The sequence below is a fragment of the Thalassophryne amazonica genome, chromosome 23, assembly GCF_902500255.1.
Source record: "Thalassophryne amazonica chromosome 23, fThaAma1.1, whole genome shotgun sequence".
In the NCBI taxonomy this organism is placed as follows: domain Eukaryota; kingdom Metazoa; phylum Chordata; class Actinopteri; order Batrachoidiformes; family Batrachoididae; genus Thalassophryne; species Thalassophryne amazonica.
The window spans coordinates 5,152,854-5,178,578 of NC_047125.1; the positions used below are offsets into that span (position 1 = coordinate 5,152,854).

At 41.6% G+C, this 25,725-nt stretch overlaps 1 protein-coding gene and 2 long non-coding RNA genes across 3 annotated transcripts in view; 1 reads left to right on the plus strand and 2 right to left on the minus strand.

The window, feature by feature from the left end:
* The window catches only part of LOC117504886, a 370,101-nt gene extending 355,937 nt beyond the window's left edge, over positions 1-14,164 (minus strand). Inside the window, exon 1 of the long non-coding RNA XR_004558945.1 lies at positions 14,119-14,164. This is a non-coding gene — a long non-coding RNA (uncharacterized LOC117504886). The remainder of the gene's footprint in view (positions 1-14,118) is intronic.
* Positions 1-25,725, plus strand: part of LOC117504818 — a 3,434,143-nt gene that overhangs the window by 2,677,473 nt on the left and 730,945 nt on the right. The window contains exon 15 of the mRNA XM_034164343.1: positions 14,120-14,162. Coding sequence (XP_034020234.1) covers positions 14,120-14,162 — 43 coding nt within the window. The remainder of the gene's footprint in view (positions 1-14,119; positions 14,163-25,725) is intronic.
* Positions 14,741-22,195, minus strand: LOC117504888. The gene is made up of 3 exons (XR_004558947.1): positions 22,183-22,195; positions 19,539-19,542; positions 14,741-14,878 (listed from the first exon to the last, which is right to left on the minus strand). It is a non-coding gene; the product is annotated as an uncharacterized LOC117504888 (long non-coding RNA).

A 25,725-nucleotide genomic window follows, 5' to 3' on the forward strand; every position in this document is an offset into this window, starting at 1 on the left:
TTGCCGTAAATGCCCCCCCCTAAAAAATATCCTTATGTTCGTCCCAGTGTGGAATGCTTTTAAGAGTACATTCATAGCACAGATATTGATAGATACAGCAAATTTCATCAACGTGACACCTTCGAGGGGGGAGATAGGAGGGGATGTATTTCGTGGAAAAATGGCTTGCTGTAAAATGCACCCCCCTAAAAAATATCCTTCTGTTCATCACAGTGTGGAATGCTTTTAAGAGTACATTTATAGCACAGATATTGATAGATACAGCAAATTTCATCAATGTGACACCTTCCAGGGGGGAGATAGGAGGGGGTGCATTTCGTGGAAAAATGGCTTGCCATAAAATGCACCCCCCTAAAAAATAGCCTTCTGTTAGTCTTAGCATGAAATGCTTTTAAGAGTACATTCATAGCACAGATATTGATAGATACAGCAGATTTCATCAACATGACACCTTCCAGGGGGGAGATAGGAGGGGGTGCATTTCGTGGCAAACTGGCTTGCCGTAAGATGCGCCTCCCTAAAAAATATCCTTCTGTTAGTCTTAGCATGAAATGCTTTAAAGAGTACATTCATAGCACAGATATTGATAGATACAGCAAATTTCATCAACGTGACACCTTCCAGGGGGGAGACAGGAGGGGATGCATTTCGTGGAAAAATGGCTTGCTGTAAAATGCACCCCCCTAAAAAATATCCTTCTGTTAGTCTTACCATGAAATGCTTTTAAGAGTACATTCATAGCACAGATATTGATAGATACAGCAAATTTCATCAACGTGACACCTTCCAGGGGGAGACAGGAGGGGATGCATTTCGTGGAAAAATGGCTTGCCGTAAATGCCCCCCCTAAAAAATATCCTTATGTTCGTCCCAGTGTGGAATGCTTTTAAGAGTACATTCATAGCACAGATATTGATAGATACAGCAAATTTCATCAACGTGACACCTTCGAGGGGGGAGATAGGAGGGGATGTATTTCGTGGAAAAATGGCTTGCTGTAAAATGCACCCCCCTAAAAAATATCCTTCTGTTAGTCTTACCATGAAATGCTTTTAAGAGTACATTCATAGCACAGATATTGATAGATACAGCAAATTTAATCAACGTGACACCTTCCAGGGGGGAGATAGGAGGGGGTGCATTTCGTGGCAAACTGGCTTTCCGTAAGATGCACCCCTCTAAAAAATATCCTTCTGTTCATCACAGTGTGGAATGCTTTTAAGAGTACATTCATAGCACAGATATTGATAGATACAGCAAATTTCATCAATGTGACACCTTCCAGGGGGGAGATAGGAGGGGGTGCATTTCGTGGAAAAATGGCTTGCCATAAAATGCACCCCCCTAAAAAATAGCCTTCTGTTAGTCTTAGCATGAAATGCTTTTAAGAGTACATTCATAGCACAGATATTGATAGATACAGCAGATTTCATCAACATGACACCTTCCAGGGGGGAGATAGGAGGGGGTGCATTTCGTGGCAAACTGGCTTGCCGTAAGATGCGCCTCCCTAAAAAATATCCTTCTGTTAGTCTTAGCATGAAATGCTTTAAAGAGTACATTCATAGCACAGATATTGATAGATACAGCAAATTTCATCAACGTGACACCTTCCAGGGGGGAGACAGGAGGGGATGCATTTCGTGGAAAAATGGCTTGCCGTAAAATGCACCTCCCTAAAAAATATCCTTCTGTTAGTCTTACCATGAAATTCTTTTAAGAGTACATTCATAGCACAGATATTGATAGATACAGCAAATTTCATCAACGTGACACCTTCCAGGGGGAGACAGGAGGGGATGCATTTCGTGGAAAAATGGCTTGCCGTAAATGCACCCCCCTAAAAAATATCCTTATGTTCGTCCCAGTGTGGAATGCTTTTAAGAGTACATTCATAGCACAGATATTGATAGATACAGCAAATTTCATCAACGTGACACCTTCGAGGGGGGAGATAGGAGGGGATGTATTTCGTGGAAAAATGGCTTGCTGTAAAATGCACCCCCCTAAAAAATATCCTTCTGTTAGTCTTACCATGAAATATTTTTAAGAGTACATTCATAGCACAGATATTGATAGATACAGCAAATTTAATCAATGTGACACCTTCCAGGGGGGAGATAGGAGGGGGTGCATTTCGTGGCAAACTGGCTTTCCGTAAGATGCACCCCTCTAAAAAATATCCTTCTGTTCATCACAGTGTGGAATGCTTTTAAGAGTACATTTATAGCACAGATATTGATAGATACAGCAAATTTCATCAACGTGACACCTTCCAGGGGGAAGGTAGGAGGGGGTGCATTTCGTGGAAAAATGGCTTGCCGTAAAATGCACCCCCCTAAAAAATATCCTTCTGTTAGTCTTAGCATGAAATGCTTTTAAGAGTACATTCATAGCACAGATATTGATAGATACAGCAAATTTCATCAACGTGACACCTTCCAGGGGGAAGGTAGGAGGGGGTGCATTTCGTGGCACACTGGCTTGCCGTAAGATGCACCCCCCTAAAAAATATCCTTCTGTTAGTCTTAGCATGAAATTCTTTTAAGAGTACATTCATAGCACATATATTGATAGATACAGCAAATTTCATCAATGTGACACCTTCCAGGGGGGAGATAGGAGGGGATGCATTTCATGGAAAAATGGCTTGCCATAAATGCACCCCCCCTAAAAAATATCCTTCTGTTAGTCTTAGCATGAAATGCTTTTAAGAGTATATTCATAGCACAGATATTGATAGATACAGCAAATTTAATCAACGTGACACCTTCCAGGGGAAAGATAGGAGGGGGTGCATTTTGTGGCAAACTGGCTTGCCGTAAGATGCACCTCCCTAAAAAATATCCTTCTGTTAGTGTTAGCATGAAATGCTTTTAAGAGTACATTCATAGCACAGATATTGATAGATACAGCAAATTTCATCAACGTGACACCTTCCAGGGGGGAGACAGGAGGGGATGCATTTCGTGGAAAAATGGCTTGCCGTAAAATGCACCTCCCTAAAAAATATCCTTCTGTTAGTCTTACCATGAAATGCTTTTAAGAGTACATTTATAGCACAGATATTGATAGATACAGCAAATTTCATCAACGTGACACCTTCCAGGGGGAGACAGGAGGGGATGCATTTCGTGGAAAAATGGCTTGCCGTAAATGCCCCCCCCTAAAAAATATCCTTATGTTCGTCCCAGTGTGGAATGCTTTTAAGAGTACATTCATAGCACAGATATTGATAGATACAGCAAATTTCATCAACGTGACACCTTCGAGGGGGGAGATAGGAGGGGATGTATTTTGTGGAAAAATGGCTTGCTGTAAAATGCACCCCCCTAAAAAATATCCTTCTGTTAGTCTTAGCATGAAATTCTTTTAAGAGTACATTCATAGCACATATATTGATAGATACAGCAAATTTCATCAATGTGACACCTTCCAGGGGGGAGATAGGAGGGGGTGCATTTCGTGGAAAAATGGCTTGCCGTAAAATGCACCCCCCTAAAAAATAGCCTTCTGTTAGTCTTAGCATGAAATGCTTTTAAGAGTACATTCATAGCACAGATATTGATAGATACAGCAGATTTCATCAACATGACACCTTCCAGGGGGGAGATAGGAGGGGGTGCATTTCGTGGCAAACTGGCTTGCCGTAAGATGCGCCTCCCTAAAAAATATCCTTCTGTTAGTCTTAGCATGAAATGCTTTAAAGAGTACATTCATAGCACAGATATTGATAGATACAGCAAATTTCATCAACGTGACACCTTCCAGGGGGGAGACAGGAGGGGATGCATTTCGTGGAAAAATGGCTTGCCGTAAAATGCACCTCCCTAAAAAATATCCTTCTGTTAGTCTTACCATGAAATGCTTTTAAGAGTACATTCATAGCACAGATATTGATAGATACAGCAAATTTCATCAACGTGACACCTTCCAGGGGGAGACAGGAGGGGATGCATTTCGTGGAAAAATGGCTTGCCGTAAATGCACCCCCCTAAAAAATATCCTTATGTTCGTCCCAGTGTGGAATGCTTTTAAGAGTACATTCATAGCACAGATATTGATAGATACAGCAAATTTCATCAACGTGACACCTTCGAGGGGGGAGATAGGAGGGGATGTATTTCGTGGAAAAATGGCTTGCTGTAAAATGCACCCCCCTAAAAAATATCCTTCTGTTAGTCTTACCATGAAATTCTTTTAAGAGTACATTCATAGCACAGATATTGATAGATACAGCAAATTTAATCAATGTGACACCTTCCAGGGGGGAGATAGGAGGGGGTGCATTTCGTGGCAAACTGGCTTTCCGTAAGATGCACCCCTCTAAAAAATATCCTTCTGTTCATCACAGTGTGGAATGCTTTTAAGAGTACATTTATAGCACAGATATTGATAGATACAGCAAATTTCATCAACGTGACACCTTCCAGGGGGAAGGTAGGAGGGGGTGCATTTCGTGGAAAAATGGCTTGCCGTAAAATGCACCCCCCTAAAAAATATCCTTCTGTTAGTCTTAGCATGAAATGCTTTTAAGAGTACATTCATAGCACAGATATTGATAGATACAGCAAATTTCATCAACGTGACACCTTCCAGGGGGAAGGTAGGAGGGGGTGCATTTCGTGGCACACTGGCTTGCCGTAAGATGCACCCCCTAAAAAATATCCTTCTGTTAGTCTTAGCATGAAATTCTTTTAAGAGTACATTCATAGCACATATATTGATAGATACAGCAAATTTCATCAATGTGACACCTTCCAGGGGGGAGATAGGAGGGGATGCATTTCATGGAAAAATGGCTTGCCATAAATGCACCCCCCCTAAAAAATATCCTTCTGTTAGTCTTAGCATGAAATGCTTTTAAGAGTATATTCATAGCACAGACATTGATAGATACAGCAAATTTAATCAACGTGACACCTTCCAGGGGAAAGATAGGAGGGGGTGCATTTTGTGGCAAACTGGCTTGCCGTAAGATGCACCTCCCTAAAAAATATCCTTCTGTTAGTGTTAGCATGAAATGCTTTTAAGAGTACATTCATAGCACAGATATTGATAGATACAGCAAATTTCATCAACGTGACACCTTCCAGCGGGGAGACAGGAGGGGATGCATTTCGTGGAAAAATGGCTTGCCGTAAAATGCACCTCCCTAAAAAATATCCTTCTGTTAGTCTTACCATGAAATGCTTTTAAGAGTACATTCATAGCACAGATATTGATAGATACAGCAAATTTCATCAACGTGACACCTTCCAGGGGGAGACAGGAGGGGATGCATTTCGTGGAAAAATGGCTTGCCGTAAATGCACCCCCCTAAAAAATATCCTTCTGTTCGTCCCAGTGTGGAATGCTTTTAAGAGTACATTCATAGCACAGATATTGATAGATACAGCAAATTTCATCAACGTGACACCTTCCAGGGGGGAGATAGGAAGGGATGCATTTCGTGGCAAACTGGCTTGCCGTAAGATGCACCCCCCTAAAAATTACCCTTCTGTTAGTCTTACCATGAAATGCTTTTAAGAGTACATTCATAGCACAGATATTGATAGATACAGCAAATTTAATCAACGTGACACCTTCCAGGGGGGAGATAGGAGGGGGTGCATTTCGTGGCAAACTGGCTTTCCGTAAGATGCACCCCTCTAAAAAATATCCTTCTGTTCATCACAGTGTGGAATGCTTTTAAGAGTACATTCATAGCACAGATATTGATAGATACAGCAAATTTCATCAATGTGACACCTTCCAGGGGGGAGATAGGACGGGGTGCATTTTGTGGCAAACTGGCTTGCCGTAAGATGCACCCCCCTAAAAATATCCTTCTGTTAGTCTTAGCATGAAATGCTTTTAAAAGTACATTCATAGCACAGATATTGATAGATACAGCAAATTTCATCAAGGTGACACCTTCGAGGGGGGAGAAAGGAGGGGATGCATTTCGTGGAAAAATGGCTTGCCGTAAAATGCACCCCCCTAAAAAATATCCTTCTGTTAGTCTTACCATGAAATGCTTTTAAGAGTACATTCATAGCACAGATATTGATAGATACAGCAAATTTAATCAATGTGACACCTTCCAGGGGGGAGATAGGAGTGGATGCATTTCGTGGCAAACTGGCTTGCCTTAAGATGCACCCCCCTAAAAAATATACTTCTGTTAGTCTTAGCATGAAATGCTTTTAAGAGTACATCCATAGCACAGATATTGATAGATACAGCAAATTTCATCAACGTGACACCTTCCAGGGGGGAGATAGGAGGGGGTGCATTTTGTGGCAAACTGGCTTGCCGTAAGATGCACCTCCCTAAAAAATATCCTTCTGTTAGTGTTAGCATGAAATGCTTTTAAGAGTACATTCATAGCACAGATATTGATAAATACAGCAAATTTCATCAACGTGACACCTTCCAGGGGGGAGACAGGAGGGGGTGCATTTTGTAGTACACTGGCTTGCCGTAAGATGCACCCCCCTAAAAAATATCCTTCTGTTAGTCTTAGCATGAAATGCTTTTAAGAGTATATTCATAGCACAGATATTGATAGATACAGCAAATTTCATCAATGTGACACCTTCCAGGGGGGAGACAGGAGGGGACGCATTTCGTGTTAAAATGGCTTGCCGTAAAATGCACCCCCCTAAAAAATATCCTTCTGTTAGTCTTACCATGAAATGCTTTTAAGAGTACATTCATAGCACAGATATTGATAGATACAGCAAATTTCATCAACGTGACACCTTCCAGGGGGAGACAGGAGGGGATGCATTTCACGGAAAAATGGCTTGCCGTAAGATGCACCCCAATTTTTTATTCAAACATTTTCCTGAAAATTTAACTGAAAATACCAGTTTTAACCACTGAACCCAAACAAATGGTTCATTGTTGTACATCAGTAAGTACTGAGGATAGAGAGCTGAAATTACCCAGAGATCCAAGTTTCTAGTCCATTATCACTTTTCCTTTCTGATCAGTATTTTCTAATTTGTCCCTCATGATTTGACCCGTGTGTCCAACCCGATCTCACACCAAGTTCTTGATGACATCATAAAAAGTGATTTAATCCATTAGTTCGTGATCATGCCACAACATACAATATTTTCATGATACCATGAAAATGTACTGTATTCACGTGATGGTATCAATAAATTTGGGGTGACACAGTGGGCAAATTGGGGTGAGGGTTAAAAGTAGTCAGGGAGGAGGGAACGTGTGATGAAAATGTAATACACTTTGTGACAGTATCTTAAAAAAAGTGAGACTGGACTCATCAAATCATCATGAGTGAAGAAACAAATTTAACAGAATGTAAAGAATCACAGCTGAATACCTGCCATTTAATATGATGTCATATAGTCAAGAAATGGTGTGCATTCTGGGAAATATTTGACACCAAATATGAGATTACACTGGTCAAAAAAAAAAAAAATTTTTTTTCTTTCATGAACTGTTTTAGTGTTATTTTGTGAATCTGAGCTCAGATTTCCTCAATCCTAATTGCATAAAAGCAGCTTCAAAAGCACAGTTTTAAACCAGGTTCACAAAATGTGAACAAGAGCCGTGATATCGTTTATGGTGCCAAAGACGTGCGAGACTGCAGCTTCTGCGTCAATGCTTGACACGAGAAATATGTCTTCATATTTCAAAAACTAACACCAGATTTGGATTCAGTGCCCCCAAATGACCCAAAATCTGTTGAAAAACTCTGCAAGAAAATGTGTTGACCAGTGAAATTGATTATCTTGTTTTCTGATCTTTAATTGTGTTTGTGCTGTTTTTCTGTCAGGATCCATCAGAGTCCAGACTCGTCTGGACCTGAACCCAGCTGTGTGTCCCTGAATTGGCCTTGATTTTAAACGGAGGTATTTATATGATGGACAGTAAAGTAAACTGTAATCTGTTGTAAAGATATTTAGTTATTTGTCCTTTCAAACATTATTGATGATCATTTTTTCTTATCTTTAATTCTGTTTCTGTGCTGTTTTTCTGTCAGGATCCATCAGAGTCTAGACTCGTCTGTACTTGGACCAGGCTGTGTGTCCCTGAACAGTGACTGGTCCATGGATCATCCTCCTCTTTTTAAAGGACAGCATCCCTCTGCTCCATAAAAGTCAAAATTAATATTCCGTTATTTCTGTTTTTAAAAATATATTTTTATATATAAAACGAAAGGGATGAGCGCCATTTCCTGAATGAAACCGAAGCGGACAAACAAATTACACAAGCTGTGATTGGTCAGAAATTTAAGCTCGGCTCTAGTGAAGCAGTTTGACACGTGTGGTTTGAGCACAGAGTCAAGACATCAGCTTCGTGCACCACATGCGTTTTAGTACGGAATTTGAAATTTATTTTCTCCGTTGTAATCAAAGTTAAACACACTACAATTGATATAATGAATAAGACATTGTTTTATAATAAAGTGGAATGGAGACAAGAGGAAAAAAAAAAACCTTTGTGATCGACATGTGAAGCCGAACACATTTCAGTGTCTGGTTAAGAAATGATTCGATCCACCGACATCAGTAGCCTTTTTGCTTAACGATTCCCTTATGAGTCCTTCAGTTTGCTTCCCTCAAAGCCTTTAAATTTGTCAATCATGAGTCAACTTTGTGCAGATTAAAGTCACTGACTGACACTCTTGTCTTGTTGGGAGAATCGTCCTCTGTTCCACACCGGAGTTTTACGCGATGGTTCTCTGGCGTGAGCTGCACTGACGAAGGTAAATGAAATGGTAATAATAATAATAATAAAGATAACCTCTGTTCTGTAAGACTGCACAGCTCCAAACACGGTGCGACTCGCTGCCGATTAACGTTAGAAAGATAGATTTTGATCAGAATTAGTGACTTCACAGCAAATCGCTGTTTAAATCAAATGACGCCGTATCCCCAAAGAGACTTTGTGCCTTCGGTGCTCATGTTGTACCGCTTCACCGCGCAATCCGTCAAATGCCAAAAAAAAAAAAAAAAAATTTCTCACCAGCACCCGTGTGTGCTTTATACTGCTTTTATAAATTTTATTTCAATATCTGCATGAAGTGTGGTGTTGTGTGTAACTGAACTTTTTAAGACTTCAGTTAAATGTATGTTTTTGTTGTTGTTGTTTTTTTTGTTGTTTTTTTTTGTTTTGTTTTTGCATATTTTCATCTTTTTTTTTTTTTTTTCTTTGCCTTTATCCCAAATTGACATCCTAAACATAACGTCAAAACCTTTGTTGGTGAAGGTTATGTTTTCACCCCCGTTTGTTTGTTTTTGTTTGTTTGCTTGTGAACAGCCTGGAGCCCACAATTTGTCATATCTCATTATGAATTTGTGACTGAAGATTCGTATCCTGATAGAAGAACAGATTCAGTTTTCAAGGTCAAAGTCAGGAAAAATCTTGGAAAATTCCCTATCCTTTAACATTGAGTGAATATTCAAGAATTCATAACTCTGTCAAAAAGGTCAAATTTCTTTTCATATTTGACAAAGTTTGATTTGGATCTGATCCATGTTACAGATTTTGTGGCCATTTAAATATTCAAAACCCAATTTCACGTATATTTTACATTATATCTTAATCAAACGTGCCTCAATCACTCATATTTGAAAGTGATGTGCAGACTGACACTCACTATCACCTGACAAACTTTGATCTGAATCTGATGCAGACTGTGGATTTTGTGGACATTTGAATTTAATATTGAAAAACTTTGTCACAACCGCCCACAGAACAGCAGAGGGCGCCATTGTTGTTTGAACTGTAACAGCATCAACAGTCCTGTTGTTGATCTTTGGTCTGCTCCTGGATGTTCATGGTCACCACAGCTGATCCATTTAAGATCTGCTCTGGGATTTGGCACAAGTTTTACACTGGATGCCCTTCCTGATGTAACGCCAGTGTAACCTGGAGAAACACACACAGATCCTGGTCTTCATCTAATCCGGACCCGCTCTGCTGAGGGTCTGAGATCTGACCAGATCAGGCACAGAGCAGCTCGACTGTGCAGTGTCAACAGTTCTTGTCACAGATGAAATTTTGTCCGATGCTTCAAAATCCGTGATGGTTTTGGATGTGGAAGCTCCACACAAATACCTGAAAACCCTTCCTGATCTGTGACCTGACAAACTGATGGTCTTTAGAATTTGGACAAATCTGCACATATCTGATGGTGAGTCCAGCTGGATTCAGGCCAACAGTGATGGAAAACCACAAAATCTTGGAGGCCAACAGTTTGATTGTTTTTGTTACATTTGGCTCCATCTGCTGGCTGAAAGTGGGCATGTTCATGAATGGCGTCCATTATTCACAAGAAATAAAATTAATTCCACAAAAGAATGACATGTGACAGATAAGAGACCTTTGAAGTGATGGCGACAAATGCGCTCCTTTGTGCTTCCCAGTGTTTTCCTGTGACTCGAGTGTCTCCTGTTGGTTCTCTGAACCACCGTTTTCTCCTCCCACAATCCTCTGGATGTCTGAACGTTCTGGCCTGTTTGTCTGTGTCCCTGTTTGCACCTCTGTTCAATCAACTCAATCAATCAACTTTTTTCTTATATAGCGCCAAATCACAACAAACAGTTGCCCCAAGGCGCTCCATATTGTAAGGCAAGGCCATACAATAATTATGAAAAACCCCAACGGTCAAAACGACCCCCTATGAGCAAGCACTTGGCAACAGTGGGAAGGAAAAACTCCCTTTTAACAGGAAGAAACCTCCAGCAGAACCAGGCTCAGGGAGGGGCAGTCTTCTGCTGAGACTGGTTGGGGCTGAGGGAAAGAACCAGGAAAAGACATGCTGTGGAGGGGAGCAGAGATCGATCACTAATGATTAAATACAGAGTGATGCATACGGAGCAAAAAGAGAAAGAAACAGTGCATCATGGGAACCCCCCACAATCTACGTCTAAAGCAGCATAACCAAGGGATGGTCCAGGGTCACCTGATCCAGCCCTAACTATAAGCCTTAGCGAAAAGGAAAGTTTTAAGCCTAATCTTAAAAGTAGAGAGGGTGTCTGTCTCCCTGATCTGAAGTGGGAGCTGGTTCCACAGGAGAGGAGCCTGAAAGCTGAAGGCTCTGCCTCCCATTCTACTCTTACAAACCCTAGGAACTACAAGTAAGCCCGCAGTCTGAGAGCGAAGCGCTCTAATGGGGTAATATGGTACTACGAGGTCCCTAAGATAAGATGGGACCTGATTATTCAAAACCTTATAAGTAAGAAGAAGAATTGTAAATTCTATTCTAGAATTAACAGGAAGCCAATGAAGAGAGGCCAACACGGGTGAGATATGCTCTCTCCTGCTAGTCCCCGTCAGTACTCTAGCTGCAGCATTCTGAACCAACTGAAGGCTTTTTAGGGAACTTTTAGGACAACCTGATAATAATGAATTACAATAGTCCAGCCTAGAGGAAATAAATGCATGAATTAGTTTTTCAGCATCACTCTGAGACAAGACCTTTCTGATTTTAGAGATATTGCGTAAATGCAAAAAGGCAGTCCTACATATTTGTTTAATATGCGCTTTGAATGACATATCCTGATCAAAAATGACGCCAAGATTTCTCACAGTATTACTAGAGATCAGGGAAATGCCATCCAGAGTAACGATCTGGTTAGACACCATGCTTCTAAGATTTGTGGGGCCAAGTACAATAACTTCAGTTTTATCTGAGTTTAAAAGCAGGAAATTAGAGGTCATCCATGTCTTTATGTCTGTAAGACAATCCTGCAGTTTAGCTAATTGGTGTGTATCCTCTGGCTTCATGGATAGATAAAGCTGGGTATCATCTGCGTAACAATGAAAATTTAAGGAATACCGTCTAATAATACTGCCTAAGGAAAGCATGTATAAAGTGAATAAAATTGGTCCTGTTAACAATGAATTCCTTCCTGTTGTCTGTTTCAATCTTGATCGCTAAAATATTGTGTAAACATGGAGTATTTCGGTTGCAAGTTAGTTGTGCTAATGTCCAGGCTGGTCCTCGGGAGAGACTTGTCCTCCAGGTAGTCCAGTGTTCACAGTGACTGATGGCCAAACAGACAACCAGGAGGGGAAGTGCAGAGTCCCAACTAAACAGACCACATGAGTCAAATCCAGATCAGGCACTGAAATAGGACTTACTCCAGTTGTTCCCTGAACCTTGAGGAATGAGACGGTTGTTCCTGACCCTGTCAAAGTAATTTCTAATGACCAGTTCTCATCATCTCTGGGTGATCGTGGAATTCGTAGTCGTGAAAGAGTGAAAAATCTTGGTGTGATTTTAGGTCCAACATTGTCTTTGGACCTGCATATTCAAGAGGCGACCAAGATGGACTGTCTTCATGTCCACAGTATTTAAAGGACTCAACCGGTACTGGTGATGTCCAATGGTCCCATACTGATTCATGACTATAATCTGTTGTTTTGTGGTCTGATCAGTAAAAGTAGCTGTCCAGAAGACGGCAGCCATGTTTGAACCACAGTGAGGATGTTTGTGTTGTGTTCCACAGAGTGAAGCAGCAGAGTTCAGAGGTTCTCAGGGTTCCATCTGCTCAGCAGCATCACAGAGGCCTGAACCACATGTTTACAGTCTGACGTCCATCTGATGTCCTCATTGGACAGTTTGTTCATAATGTCTCCATGCTGCAGCAACAAACACTTTGATGATATTTATTCTCTCATTTATGTTCATCAGTGCATCATTCATGGATTCATCAACACTGACACACTGATTATTATTGTTGTTGTTTGTTTTTTTACATAATTCAGAAAAATTATGATTTAAAGGATTTAACTTTTCAGTCTGTTTTTAATTGAACTGGATTTTCTGAACAAAATCCAGAGAATCTCACACAGTGAAAAATATAATGTGGAGACAAAATCCACACATGTAACAAAGTAATGAGTTTCTACGTCCATGTTGATGTTCTGCTGCAGAACATCGAGGAGAACATGGGGCTGTTTATGAAACGTGAGCTGAAGATGATCCAGAAGGTTCTCCTGAGAAATGATGCAGAATACTTGGAGAGTCAGAGTGAGGATGAGGAGCAGAGGAGCATCCGACTGGTTTTCCTGGACCTCACAGTGACTTTCATGAGGAGAATGAATTATGAGGAGCTGTCTGACTGTCTGCAGAGCAGTAAGAGGACTTCTGTCCACATTTAACACAGACGCTAAATGACACGTGATGTTTGTCCGTTTGAAATATATTCATGAGTGAATTCTATCAGGGAAACAGGAAGTGATGTCATCATTCAGTAACTGATCTGTGCTGTTTGTTCTTTCAGGAACTCGTGCTGAAGTTTGTCGTCGTAAATTCAAATCTAAGGTGAAGCAGAAGTTTGAGCGTGTGTTTGAGGGGATCTCTAAAGCAGGAAAGACGACTCTTCTGAAGGAGATCTACACAGAGCTCTACATCACAGAGGGCGGGGCTTCAGAGGTCAACCAGGAGCATGAGGTCAGACAGATTGAAGCAGCATCCAGGAAAACAGACTCACCACAAAGAACCATCACATGTGAAGACATCTTTAAAGTCTCAGCTGACACACAGCCACCAATCAGAACAGTGCTGACAAAGGGCGTGGCCGGCATCGGGAAAACAGTCTTAACACAGAAGTGGACTCTGGACTGGGCTGAAGGACGAACCAACCAGGACTTCCACTTCATATTTCCATTCACTTTCAGAGAGCTGAATGTGCTGAAAGAGAAGAAGTTCAGCTTGGTGGAACTTGTTCATCACTTCTTTCCTGAAACCAAAGAAGCAGGAATCTGCAGCTTCCAGCACTTCCAGGTCTTGATCATCTTGGACGGTCTGGATGAGTGTCGCCTCCCTCTGGACTTCCACAACAATGACATCCTGACTGATGTCACAGAGTCAAGCTCAGTGGATGTTCTGCTGACAAACCTCATCAGGAGGAACCTGTTTCCCTCTGCTCGCCTCTGGATCACCACACGGCCTGCAGCAGCCAATCAGATCCCTCTTGAGTGTGTGGACATGGTGACAGAGGTCAGAGGCTTCACTGACCCTCAGAAGGAGGAGTATTTCAGGAAGAGATTCAGAGATGAGGAACAGTCCAGAAGAATCATCTCCCACGTGAAGACATCACAAAGCCTCCACATCATGTGTCACATCCCAGTCTTCTGCTGGATCACTGCTACAGTTCTGGAGGACGTGTTGGTCACCAGAGACACACCAGAGCTGCCAGAGACCCTGACTGAAATGTACATCTACTTCCTGGTGGTTCAGTCCAGAGTGAAGAAGGTCAAGTATGATGGAGGAGCTGAGACAGATCCACTGTGGAATCCAGAGAACAGGGAGATGATTGAGTCTCTGGGAAAACTGGCTTTTGAGTAGCTGCAGAAAGGGAACCTGATCTTCTATGAAGAGGACCTGACAGAGTGTGGCATCGATATCAGAGCAGCCTCAGTGTACTCAGGAGTCTTCACACAGATCTTTAAAGAGGAGAGAGGACTCTACCAGGACAAGGTCTTCTGCTTTGTCCATCTGAGTCTTCAGGAGTTTCTGGCTGCACTTTATGTCCTTCTGACCTTCATCCAGTCTGGAGTTAATCTGCTGTCCAAAAAACAAACATCATCCAGAAGGTCTGAGACGTCTGAAGATAAACTTGAACTAACACGTCTCTATCAGAGTGCTGTGGACGAGGCCTTACAGAGTCCAAATGGACACCTGGACTTGTTCCTGCGCTTCCTTCTGGGTCTTTCCCTGCAGACCAGTCAGACTCTCCTACGAGGCCTGATGACACAGACGGACAGAATCTCAGAGACCAATCAGGAAACAGTCTGGTTCATCAAGAAGAAGCTCGATGAGAATCTGTCTGCAGCGAGAAACATCAATCTGATCCACTGTCTGAATGAACTGAAGGATCGTTCTCTACTGGATCAGATCCAAGAGCTGCTGAACTCTGGACGTCTCTCTGAACGTCTGTCTTGTTCTGATTTATCAGCTCTGGCCTTCATCTTACTGTCCTCAGATCAACATCAGGACATGTTTGACCTGAAAAAATATCAACCTTCACATGAGGCTCTTCTGCTGCTGCTGCCAGTGATCAAAGAATCTACAAAAGTTTTGTAAGTACAGAGACACTTTGACATTTGAACTCTGGGTGTAACAGATCACAGAACTCACAGATCAGATCAAGACTTAAAGTCACGGTTTGGATCATTTTAGACTCTTTCTCTCCGATTGTTCTGTCTGAGTTATTTTCATTAGTTACTTCATCCAAACCATCAACATGCTTATTAGACCCCATTCCTGCCAGGCTGCTCAAGGAAGTCCTACCATTATTTAATGCTTCAATCTTAAATATGATCAATCTATCTTTGTTAGTTGGTTATGTACCACAGGCCTTTAAGGTGGCAGTAATTAAACCATTACTTGAAAAGCCATCACTTGACCCAGCTATCTTAGCTGATTATGGGCCAATCTCCAACCTTCCTTTTCTCTCAAAGATTCTTGAGAGGGTAGTTGTAAAACAGCTAACTGATCACCTGCAGAGGAATGGTCTATTTGAAGAGTTTCAGTCAGGTTTTAGAATTCATCATAGTACAGAAACAGCATTAGTGAAGGTTACAAATGATCTTCTTATGGCTTCGGACAGTGGACTCATCTCTGTGCTTGTTCTGTTGGACCTCAGTGCTGCTTTTGATACTGTTGACCGTGAAGTTTTGTTACGGAGATTGGAGCATGTCATAGGTATTGAGGGCATTGCGCTGCGGTGGTTTGAATCATATTTGTCTAGTAGATTTCAGTTTGTTCATGTGAATGGGGAATCTTCTTCGCAGACTAAAGTTAATTATGGAGTTCCACAAGGTTCTGTGCTAGGACCAATTTTATTCACTTTATACATGCTTCCCTTGGGCAGTATTATTAGACGGTATTGCTTAAATTTTCATTGTTACGCAGATGATACCCAGCTTTATCTATCCATGAAGCCAGAGGATACGCACCAATTAGCTAAACTGCAGGATTGTCTTACAGACATAAAGACATGGATGACCTCTAATTTCCTGCTTTTAAACTCAGATAAAACTGAAGTTATTGTACTTGGCCCCACAAATCTTAGAAGCATGGTGTCTAACCAGATCGTTACTCTGGATGGCATTTCCCTGATCTCTAGTAATACTGTGAGAAATCTTGGAGTTATTTTTGATCAGGATATGTCATTCAAAGCGCATATTAAACAAATATGTAGGACTGCCTTTTTGCATTTACGCAATATCTCTAAAATCAGAAAGGTCTTGTCTCAGAGTGATGCTGAAAAACTAATTCATGCATTTGTTTCCTCTAGGCTGGACTATTGTAATTCATTATTATCAGGTTGTCCTAAAAGTTCCCTAAAAAGCCTTCAGTTGGTTCAGAATGCTGCAGCTAGAGTACTGACGGGGACTGGCAGGAGAGAGCATATCTCACCCGTGTTGGCCTCTCTTCATTGGCTTCCTGTTAATGCTAGAATAGAATTTAAAATTCTTCTTCTTACTTATAAGGTTTTGAATAATCAGGTCCCATCTTATCTTAGGGACCTCGTAGTACCATATTACCCCATTAGAGCGCTTCGCTCTCAGACTGCGGGCTTACTTGTAGTTCCTAGGGTTTGTAAGAGTAGAATGGGAGGCAGAGCCTTCAGCTTTCAGGCTCCTCTCCTGTGGAACCAGCTCCCAATTCAGATCAGGGAGACAGATACCCTCTCTACTTTTAAGATTAGGCTTAAAACTTTCCTTTTCGCTAAGGCTTATAGTTAGGGCTGGATCGGGTGACCCTGGACCATCCCTTGGTTATGTTGCTTTAGACGTAGACTGTGTTTCATAATTATTGTATGGCCTTGCCTTGCAATGTGGAGCGCCTTGGGGCAACTGTTTGTTGTGATTTGGCGCTATACAAGAAAAAAGTTGATTGATTGATTGATTTTCATATCACAAAAAAAAAGGTTATGGGGAGACAAAAATAACTGAGTTCTAATTGAAAGAACAATGAAAACAAGACGCACAGTTTGTAAAGAAGAATTTGAAACCGTTTGTTACATTAAATTACAACATGAACAGTGATGGTGAATAAAAATCACCTTTGACAACATCATAAAAAAGACCAGAGTTTCTAACTTCAAATTCTTCGTCTTCATCATCTGGTTAGAAGGTAAAAATCAGAACAATAACTTTATTTCTGTTCCTCTTTCAGGATAAACACCACTCAGCAACGGTCAGGAACAGTTTTTTTTTGTTGTTGTTGTTGCTGTTGTTGTTGTTGTTTTTTGTCTGATGATGTCACGGCTCACACTCACTGATCTGAACCATCTCAGTGAGATCAGCGCTCACATTCCATCCTCATCTTCATGATGGTTCAGTGTTTTTGTCACGTTTGGACTCTGTCTGCTTTGAACTCGCTCCGTGCACGTGAACGCACCAAAGCTTTTTCTGCTCACACTTTGATTTCACTGAAACTCTGCATCGAGATTTACTCAGTTATTCCTTTAAAAACAACTTACAGGGACAATAAATCTGTATTTTACACTGTGATGGAAACTTTGGAGTTAAATCACAGTTCATATGTGAGCTGAGCTGAACGGGGGGGGGGGGGGGGGGGTCATCTGTGATCTGTTCCATCACTAATTTGAACAGAGACTTAATTTCTCTGATTTTAAAGTGAAAATCTTTCTTGTTTTGAATCGTCTCTGCAGGTTATCTGGCTGTTATCTGTCAGAGAGAAGCTGTGAAGTTCTGTCTTCAGTTCTCAGCTCTCAGTTCTCCAGTCTGACAGAACTGGACCTGAGTCAGAACCGGCTGCAGGATTCAGGAGTGAAGCTGCTGTCTGCTGGACTGGAGAGTCCACACTGTCACCTGGAGACTCTCAGGATTTAGTTTCTGCTTCAAACGCTTCAAAATGTCTCTCTGAATTCTAAACTGTTTCATCAGATTCAGTTTCACATCAACGCTCAGATATGTCTGAGATAAGGATTTCAGTCTCTGCTGGAAGAACAGCAGGGTGGTGCAGCGGGTATCTGCGAGTGACTAGAAGTAAGCAAGTAATTTTTCCTCTTTTTTATTTTGCACGTCTTCAAAGACACCATAAATCCAGAGAAAGAAGACGGTGCAGAGAGTCAGCAGGCTCCAAATGAAACATTTCAACAAACAGAAGAAGAAATAAAGTTGTGAAAAATACTGCAGACAGACACGAAGAAAATCGGCATCAGGTTGTCGTTAGAACACAAAGAATCCTGACAGAAACACATACAGACAAAGACAGAAGTGCTGAGAAAACAGCAGCTAAATCAGCTTCTTCTCAAACTTTGTGCTGAAACTTTTTGTTTTTCCAGATGTTAAATGTTGCTCTGTAGTTTGGCGCCCCGACATCATGTAGAAAACTGTGCTGGACTGTTTGAGGTTGAGGAGAAGATCTGCAGAGTTGATGAGAATGAAGCTGAGAATTCGTTCTAAAGTAAGACAGAAAACACTTAGGAAGGTTCCTGCTGATTGAAGATATCTCAGAAATACAAAGACAGCTTTGAAAAATATTGAGATCATCAACAGTGAGGACTTGTAGTTTGTGAAGTAAATGACGAGATGCAGCGTCTGATTCAGATCGGGCTGCGACCCGACAAAGCCTTTGTGAAGGAGCAGAAGTACGAGGCTAGGTTGAAAAGTTCTAAGGCTCACCATGAAGGAGTAATGTCAGTTCAGTGAAACTTGTCATGCATCAAGTTAAACTCTTCTGATGACTAACTGTGTTGTTTGTTTGCAGGTTATATACTACTTTATGGTTCACAGCTTAGTTTGAAAGTTCGTGGTAGCGGGTTGCAGCGAAAATGGACAAAGTCTGACATTGTGGTGTCATGAAGTACCGACAGTAGAAGGGGGTTAACACCCAAAGACATTCATATGGAGGGGATAATGCTCCCTCCATATCCACAGTGCAGAAGTGGGCAGCTGAATTTAAGAGGGATAGAGAGAGTATGGAAGATGACCCAAGGTCTGGACGACCTGTAACAGCCACAACCCAGAAAAACATTGACCTTGTTCATGAAATGGTGATGGACGACAGGCGATTGATGATAAATCAGCTAGCAGATGCTGTGGGAATATCCCGTGAGAGAATTTGAACACATTCTGCATGAAGAACTTGGCATGTCAGAGGTTTCCGCTCGGTAGGTGCCACGTCTTCTGACGTGTGATCAAAAACGCACCAGACTGGTCATGTCAAAGATGAACTTGGAATGTTTTGAAGAGGATCCAGCTGATTACATGGAACATTTTCTTACCCAGGATGAGTGTTGGGTTCACCACTTTGAACCAGAGACAAAAGACAATGCAGTGGAAACACCCAGGGTCACCACCTCCAAAGAAAGCCAAGGTTGCTTCATCTGCTTGGAAGGTCATGGCCTCAGTTTTCTGGGATGCCAAGGGGATTGTGTTCGTGGACTACCTTATGATGGAACAAACCATCAACAAAGAGTACTATTCTAAACTACTGAGACAGTTACGCCAGGCTATAAAAAAGAAACGTCCAGGAAAACTGAGGAAAGGAGTGTTGTTCCATCAAGACAATGCCCCAGCTACCATACTCCCCTGACTTGGCACCCTCAGACTTCCATCTGTTTCCAAACTTGAGAAAAAACTTAGCAGGGAAGCAATATCAGAGTGATGATGAGGTGATAGCTGCCGTTGAGGACTAATTCGACTCTCAAGATGAAAGCTTCTACATCAAGGGGATTGAAGCACTGCATCACCGCTGGAAAAAATGTGTGGAACTAAAAGGGAACTATGTTGAAAAATAACTCCAGATTTAATTCCACAGCTGCATCATAGTGAGCCTTAGAACCTTTCAGCCTTCCCTCGTATGTCCAAAACTTCTACTATGAATGAAAGTGTAGTAAAGAGTAGGGCTGCCACAACTAGTCGACTAGTCACGACGTCGACTAATGAAACCGTCGACAACTAATTTAGTAGCCGATGAGTCATTTATTTTAAGTATTTGTTTTCTCTCAATTCATAGATTTAGGCAGCAAGCCGTCCTGCCGTCGTTTGAATGTTCAAACTTGGACAAGACGGGCGATTAAAACAGCGGCCGTTTTGTTCGAAGCCGTTTAAAATGTGCAGTTTAGCAGAGGAGCTGTTGGGGTGTGCGCGCGTGCGGAGTCAACTTGCTGCAGACTGCGGACGGAGGCACAAGACGTTGCATTCTGCTGAGAACCATCAGTGCACGTGAGACAGCGAGCGCGGAGCAGAGACATGATTTTAACCCGAGTGAACATGTTTAAAAAAAAAAAAGGTGGGGGGGAACTGCCTTCACTTTTCTCTGCTCTTTCTCTACCGGTGTTTTTCTGATGGCACCGACCTGTTCACACCATGTGCGCGTCATATACTGAATTTATGAGATCATGAGATGAAATAAACAGTCAAATATCCTTAAAAATGAGAATATATAAATGAACTGAGTTAAAATTACGCATTCACGGGTTAAAACCCTGCTGTGGAGGAGCTGCAGTGATGTTCAGAGGCACTGATCACAAAAAGCAGGTCAGAACTCTGAACTTTAACAGCTGTTATTTTCCAAAGGTATTTATTTATTCAATCTTAAGCTTAATGTAGTGTTCAAGCACAAAACGTGACTAATGAGGAGAAAAAATGACTTCATCACACTAAAATGAACTGGAGTCAGAATAAAAATACAAGCTGCTGATTTTTGTTATTTTTCAAAGTTATTATAAGCTGCAGCTATATGTTTTATTAATTTCAAAATGAGTTACCTCTTATTTTATTCTGATTTATTTATACAATACTTATGGGTAGTCAAATCAGCCTGCCTTGATCTGTTCAGTTTATATCAATGATTACCTGCACGTTTGTGTATTTTTTTTCCTTCTTTATAAAAGTTTGGTCTTTGCATTTGCTACACAAAGTTTTAAAACACAAAATGTTCACACTTTTCTTTATAGCAGTTGTGTAATTTCAGAAATGCAGCAGAAACAACCACAAATCAGAAAAAGTTGGGACTATAAGTAAAATTAAGACAAAAATAAAAATGTTGCACTATTCCCAGTTTCTCCACTCACAGAAGTCAAACGTTCTTCCAGAATTGTGTCTTGGTGGCTTCCCTCACTTGTCTTCTTCCAGCATGGACATTTAGTTTTTGAGAACTGCCTACCTGACACAGATTTACTATAAAGTACCACACCGTTTGTATTTCTGAATGATTGATGTAAATGAAGTCTAAGAAATAGTCACTGATTTGGAAATGTTCATGTTTTCATCCCGACGTTTCTCGGAAAATGCTGCAGGCCATTTAGGAGATTACGTATGATCTGACTAATCGCAGAAATAATCGTTGACTAGTCGACTATCAAAATAGTCGTTTGTGGCAGCCCTAGTAAAGAGTGAGGACATTTCTGGACACCAGATGACTGACCCTTATTATCCACATTGATTGATTGATTAATTGATTGGCTGTTCTCCTAACCTGGTTTGCTGCTTCTCTACAACTTCAATTTCCATCAACAACTGTTCCCAAGACTCGAGTCCACGTCACTCCAGACAGCTCAGTCCACTCAGTTTGAATTTGACTTTTTACCGCCAGACATCATAAAATAAGAATTTTCTTTTTTTTTAAACATTCAGAGATAAATTATTTCATTTAAACCATGTGGTCCAGGCTGCTAAGCTAACATTAGCCTCTTTATCAGGACCCTGGAGTCTGAATGAGACAGAACCAGTGTTGTATCTGCAAACATTTGACAAATCATTCACATCAATAAGAAATAATGGACTCTGCATGATGGACACAAAAAAGGACGGGGTCACCTGGCCGGGTTGTCCAGGTGTGGGTGTTATTGTTTTGGGGTTTTCCCGGTGAAGCAGAGGGCTGCCTCAGTGTGACGTCATGTGGCGGAGAAGAATCTGACTGCTGTTTGTGACCTTCAGAGGATCCAGCCTTCTTGGAGACTCTGAGTGGGATCCTGGAAAAGATTCCTGCTGGAGACTCCTCAGTTCAACTGGGGGACGTCAGTGCTCATGTGGACGACGAAGAAGAAACTCATGAGACCGTTCGTCATGAATGCTCCGTTTTTAAACATTTGGATTCATCCGTCAGTCACAGAATAAACAGACACACACAGAACACCATGAGCTCCAAACTGATGGATCCTGACACAGATTTGGAATCAACTGGTCAGAAAGACAGACACAGCTGTTCCACAATGAGGTCTGGACTCAGCTCAAGGCACACATCACCTGTCAGTCAAAGTGACCCCACCCCTAATTAATCAGAATGTTGTGGTGTGAAATCTGTCAAACTGAAGAAGAATCTCCCCCAGAGGAAACTATCTATGGAGATCAAAACCGTTTTAGTACCAGGCTGTAAATATGTTTGTTGGACATTTTAACATGGACTTCTTTGGAAAGATGCTCCTTTATGGAGCTGAACTCGTGGCCATTTAAGGAACTGCAAGACTTTCCACTTCAGGTTTTCTTCATTTCAGACAGATGGAGGTTGAGGCTTGGTTGTTGGGTGTTGTGATGTACGATGCCCCCTAGTGGTTTGACTGTGTTGAACAGTTGATTAGAACATGTTAAATGCGTGGGACTAATTTAAGATGATCTGATCTGGGGTTTTTCTGTAATTATTGTATGGCTTTTGCCTTACAATATAAAGTGCCTTGGGGCAACTGTTTGTTGTGATTTGGCGCTATATAAATAAAATTGATTTGATCTTATTTCTCAGCACATGAGGAGTTGGAATCTTCAGGCACCTCATGATTCCATTCATTTACCATCCAGAGAGCTGTGGTTCAATTATCAATCAGTTATCAATACATTTTGATTGATCTTTTTCCTTACTGTGTGGCTGCTTGGTACTTTTCCAAGCAGAGTTTTGTACGGCTCCACAGTGAATTGATCCCCAGTAACGGATCAGGAATATTGGCCCCTGTGTGTCATTCAGGAGTTCTAAATCCTAAAACCCTGTGGGGTCTGGGGTTTAGACCCCTGTGAAAACTGCCTGTGTGGCTTCAGACTGACTCGTGTTTGGAATACTGCTGCTCCAGCAACAAAAGGTCACACTCACATCTGCAGCTTCTTCCCATCTTTATGTACACTTCGTTTTGATGCACGTGTACGCTGGCTGTGCTCATGCACTTGTGATTTGTGTCAGAATAAAATAACGACAAACTTTGTTGCACGGCTGATTTGCTGCAGAAATGGTGACACCAGGCGTCTGTTCTCTTCTTGTTTCCTTTTCATTGCACTTTGGGTTCAGTGGAATGAACTGAGCGCTTGTGCGCTCCAACACACTGCTGCACAGCACACGTTCAAATGGAAAAAGTGGTGAGATTTTAGGTGATCAGCCACGATAAACAGGAATCACTGATGTGGATGATTCTTGGCACTTTATGAAATAACAGAATGAGTCTGCTTTCAGCTGAGTCTTTAACATGCTGACGCACTGTGAAGATAAAAAGAGATTTTACTGAGCGCCGCAAACAAACGCACAGTACCACAGTTCTGTGTGTGTTTTTAGATTCTGAAGTCCAAACTGTTCACATGCAGTCAGAACTTGTTGCTCGGTGCTTCTTGTCCAGTGGTGTGTCACATTTATCACAGTCTTGTTTCATCATCAAGCTGCGTGCCATCTCCTCCCAGGTTTTGGAGCAGACTGGGTGAAGTTGTTTATTGTTTATTTGGATCCCCATGAGCTGCAGCAAAGCTGTGGCTACTCTTCCTGGGGTCCACACAAGTTTACAAACACAAATCAAAATGCATTCAAAAATATATATATAAAAACATAAAAAGAGGAAAAAAAATAAACAAATTCCAATCAAATTAAATTAATCATCACACATGGTCAGCCTATATACACAAAAAACATGTCTATACATGATCAAAGGTCAAACCCAGAATGCTTGTCATACCAACAGATGCAGCCTTAGACTTAGGAAAAAACATTAATTTGAAGTGAGTTTAATGTAATCCAGTAATAAATTCCATTCCTTCATACCCCTGAATATGACAGTGTTTTTATGGCATTAGTCCTGGCCTCAGGTAGTGTAAAGTTTCCCACCACAGCATGTCTAGTTATGTATCTGATTTTCTGAACTGAAAGAAAAATTCCTAAACAAAATACAAGTTAACTTAGTGACAATAATCTTTCTGGTAAAGACAATCATTGAATATAAAAGTCTGTCTTTAACAGCCATTTAAAATTTTTATGCATTGTAATGATGTTAGCCCTATAACTGTACTTAAGTGCTATACGAGCAGCCCTGTTTTGAATAATCTGTAATTTACTTATTATTTCTCTGGAGGCATCTGGCCAAACTGCTGGGCAATAGTCCAGGTATACCAATACAACCCCTGGCAAAAATGATGGAATCACCGGCCTCGGAGGATGTTCATTCAGTTGTTTAATTTTGTAGAAAAAAAGCAGATCACAGACATGACACAAAACTAAAGTCATTTCAAATGGCAACTTTCTGGCTTTAAGAAACACTATAAGAAATCAAGAAAAATTGTGGCAGTCAGTAACGGTTATGTTATGTGGGCCGCTGAAGAGGAGGTACTGCTGGCCCACTACCACCAGAGGGCGCCCTGCTTGGAGTGCGGGCTCCAAGCACGAGAGGGCGCCAGACCCAGAAGAAGTGACAGCTGTCATTCATCCCCTGCACCAGCTGTCACTCGTTCATCATCATCATCACCATCATAAAAGCCGGACTGCAACTCCACCTCCTCGCCGAGAAATCGACTACCGAGAGGTAATTTCTCTGCTGACTGACACATTGTGTAACCAACTGAACTTCTGTTGCAGCCGTTTTCCTGAAGTGTTGCCTTGTCTGGAGGATTGGCGTTTGGTGTGAGAGTGACGGCTTCACCTCACACCCCATCCCAGATAAGTGGTAGATCAGGAGCTGCACGAGTGTGTGTGATTTGGAGGTGGAGGTGCTCCCTCCTAACTGTGTACAGACTGTAGACCACTGAGTGTACGGATTTACACTCATTCATCTTGTCTCTGCTTTTTGCCAGCAGTACCAGGGTCGACAGCCGAAGACAGAGGTCACCTGGGGATTCGGGACTTGGCGGCTCCGGTGTTCTTCAGACCGTTGGTGGTGGAGGCCGTGTGGGACGCGGCCTCTCTCTCGTCGGGGTCTTCTATCTTCGAGCCTGCCCACACGTCACCTGGTGTTAATTGACTTTGCAATTTCTGTATATTTAGTTGTGTATTGTCACAACAGTAAATTGTTACCTTTTGGCTTACTCATTGTCCGTTCATTTGCGCCCCCTGTTGTGGGTCCGTGCTACGACACCTTCCCAACAGGTTACTTTTTTAGACCAAGCAGAGGAAAAAAATATGGACTCACTCAATTCTGAGGAATAAATTATAGAATCACCCTGTAAATTTTCATCCCCAAAACTAACGCCTGCATCAAATCAGATCTGCTTGTTAGTCTGCATCTAAAAAGGAGTGATCACACCTTGGAGAGCTGTTGCACCAAGTGGACTGACATGAATCATGGCTCCAACACGAGAGATGCCAATTGAAACAAAGGAGAGGATTATCAAACTCTTAAAAGAAAGTAAATCATCACGTAGTGTTGCAAAAGATGTTGGTTGTTCAGTCAGCTGTGTCTAAACTATGGACCAAATACAAACATGGGAAGGCAAACATACTTGTAGACTAAGGAAGACGTCAGTGTCAAGACAGAAAACTTAAAGCGATATGTCTCAAAAATCGACAATGCACAACAAAACAAATGAGGAACG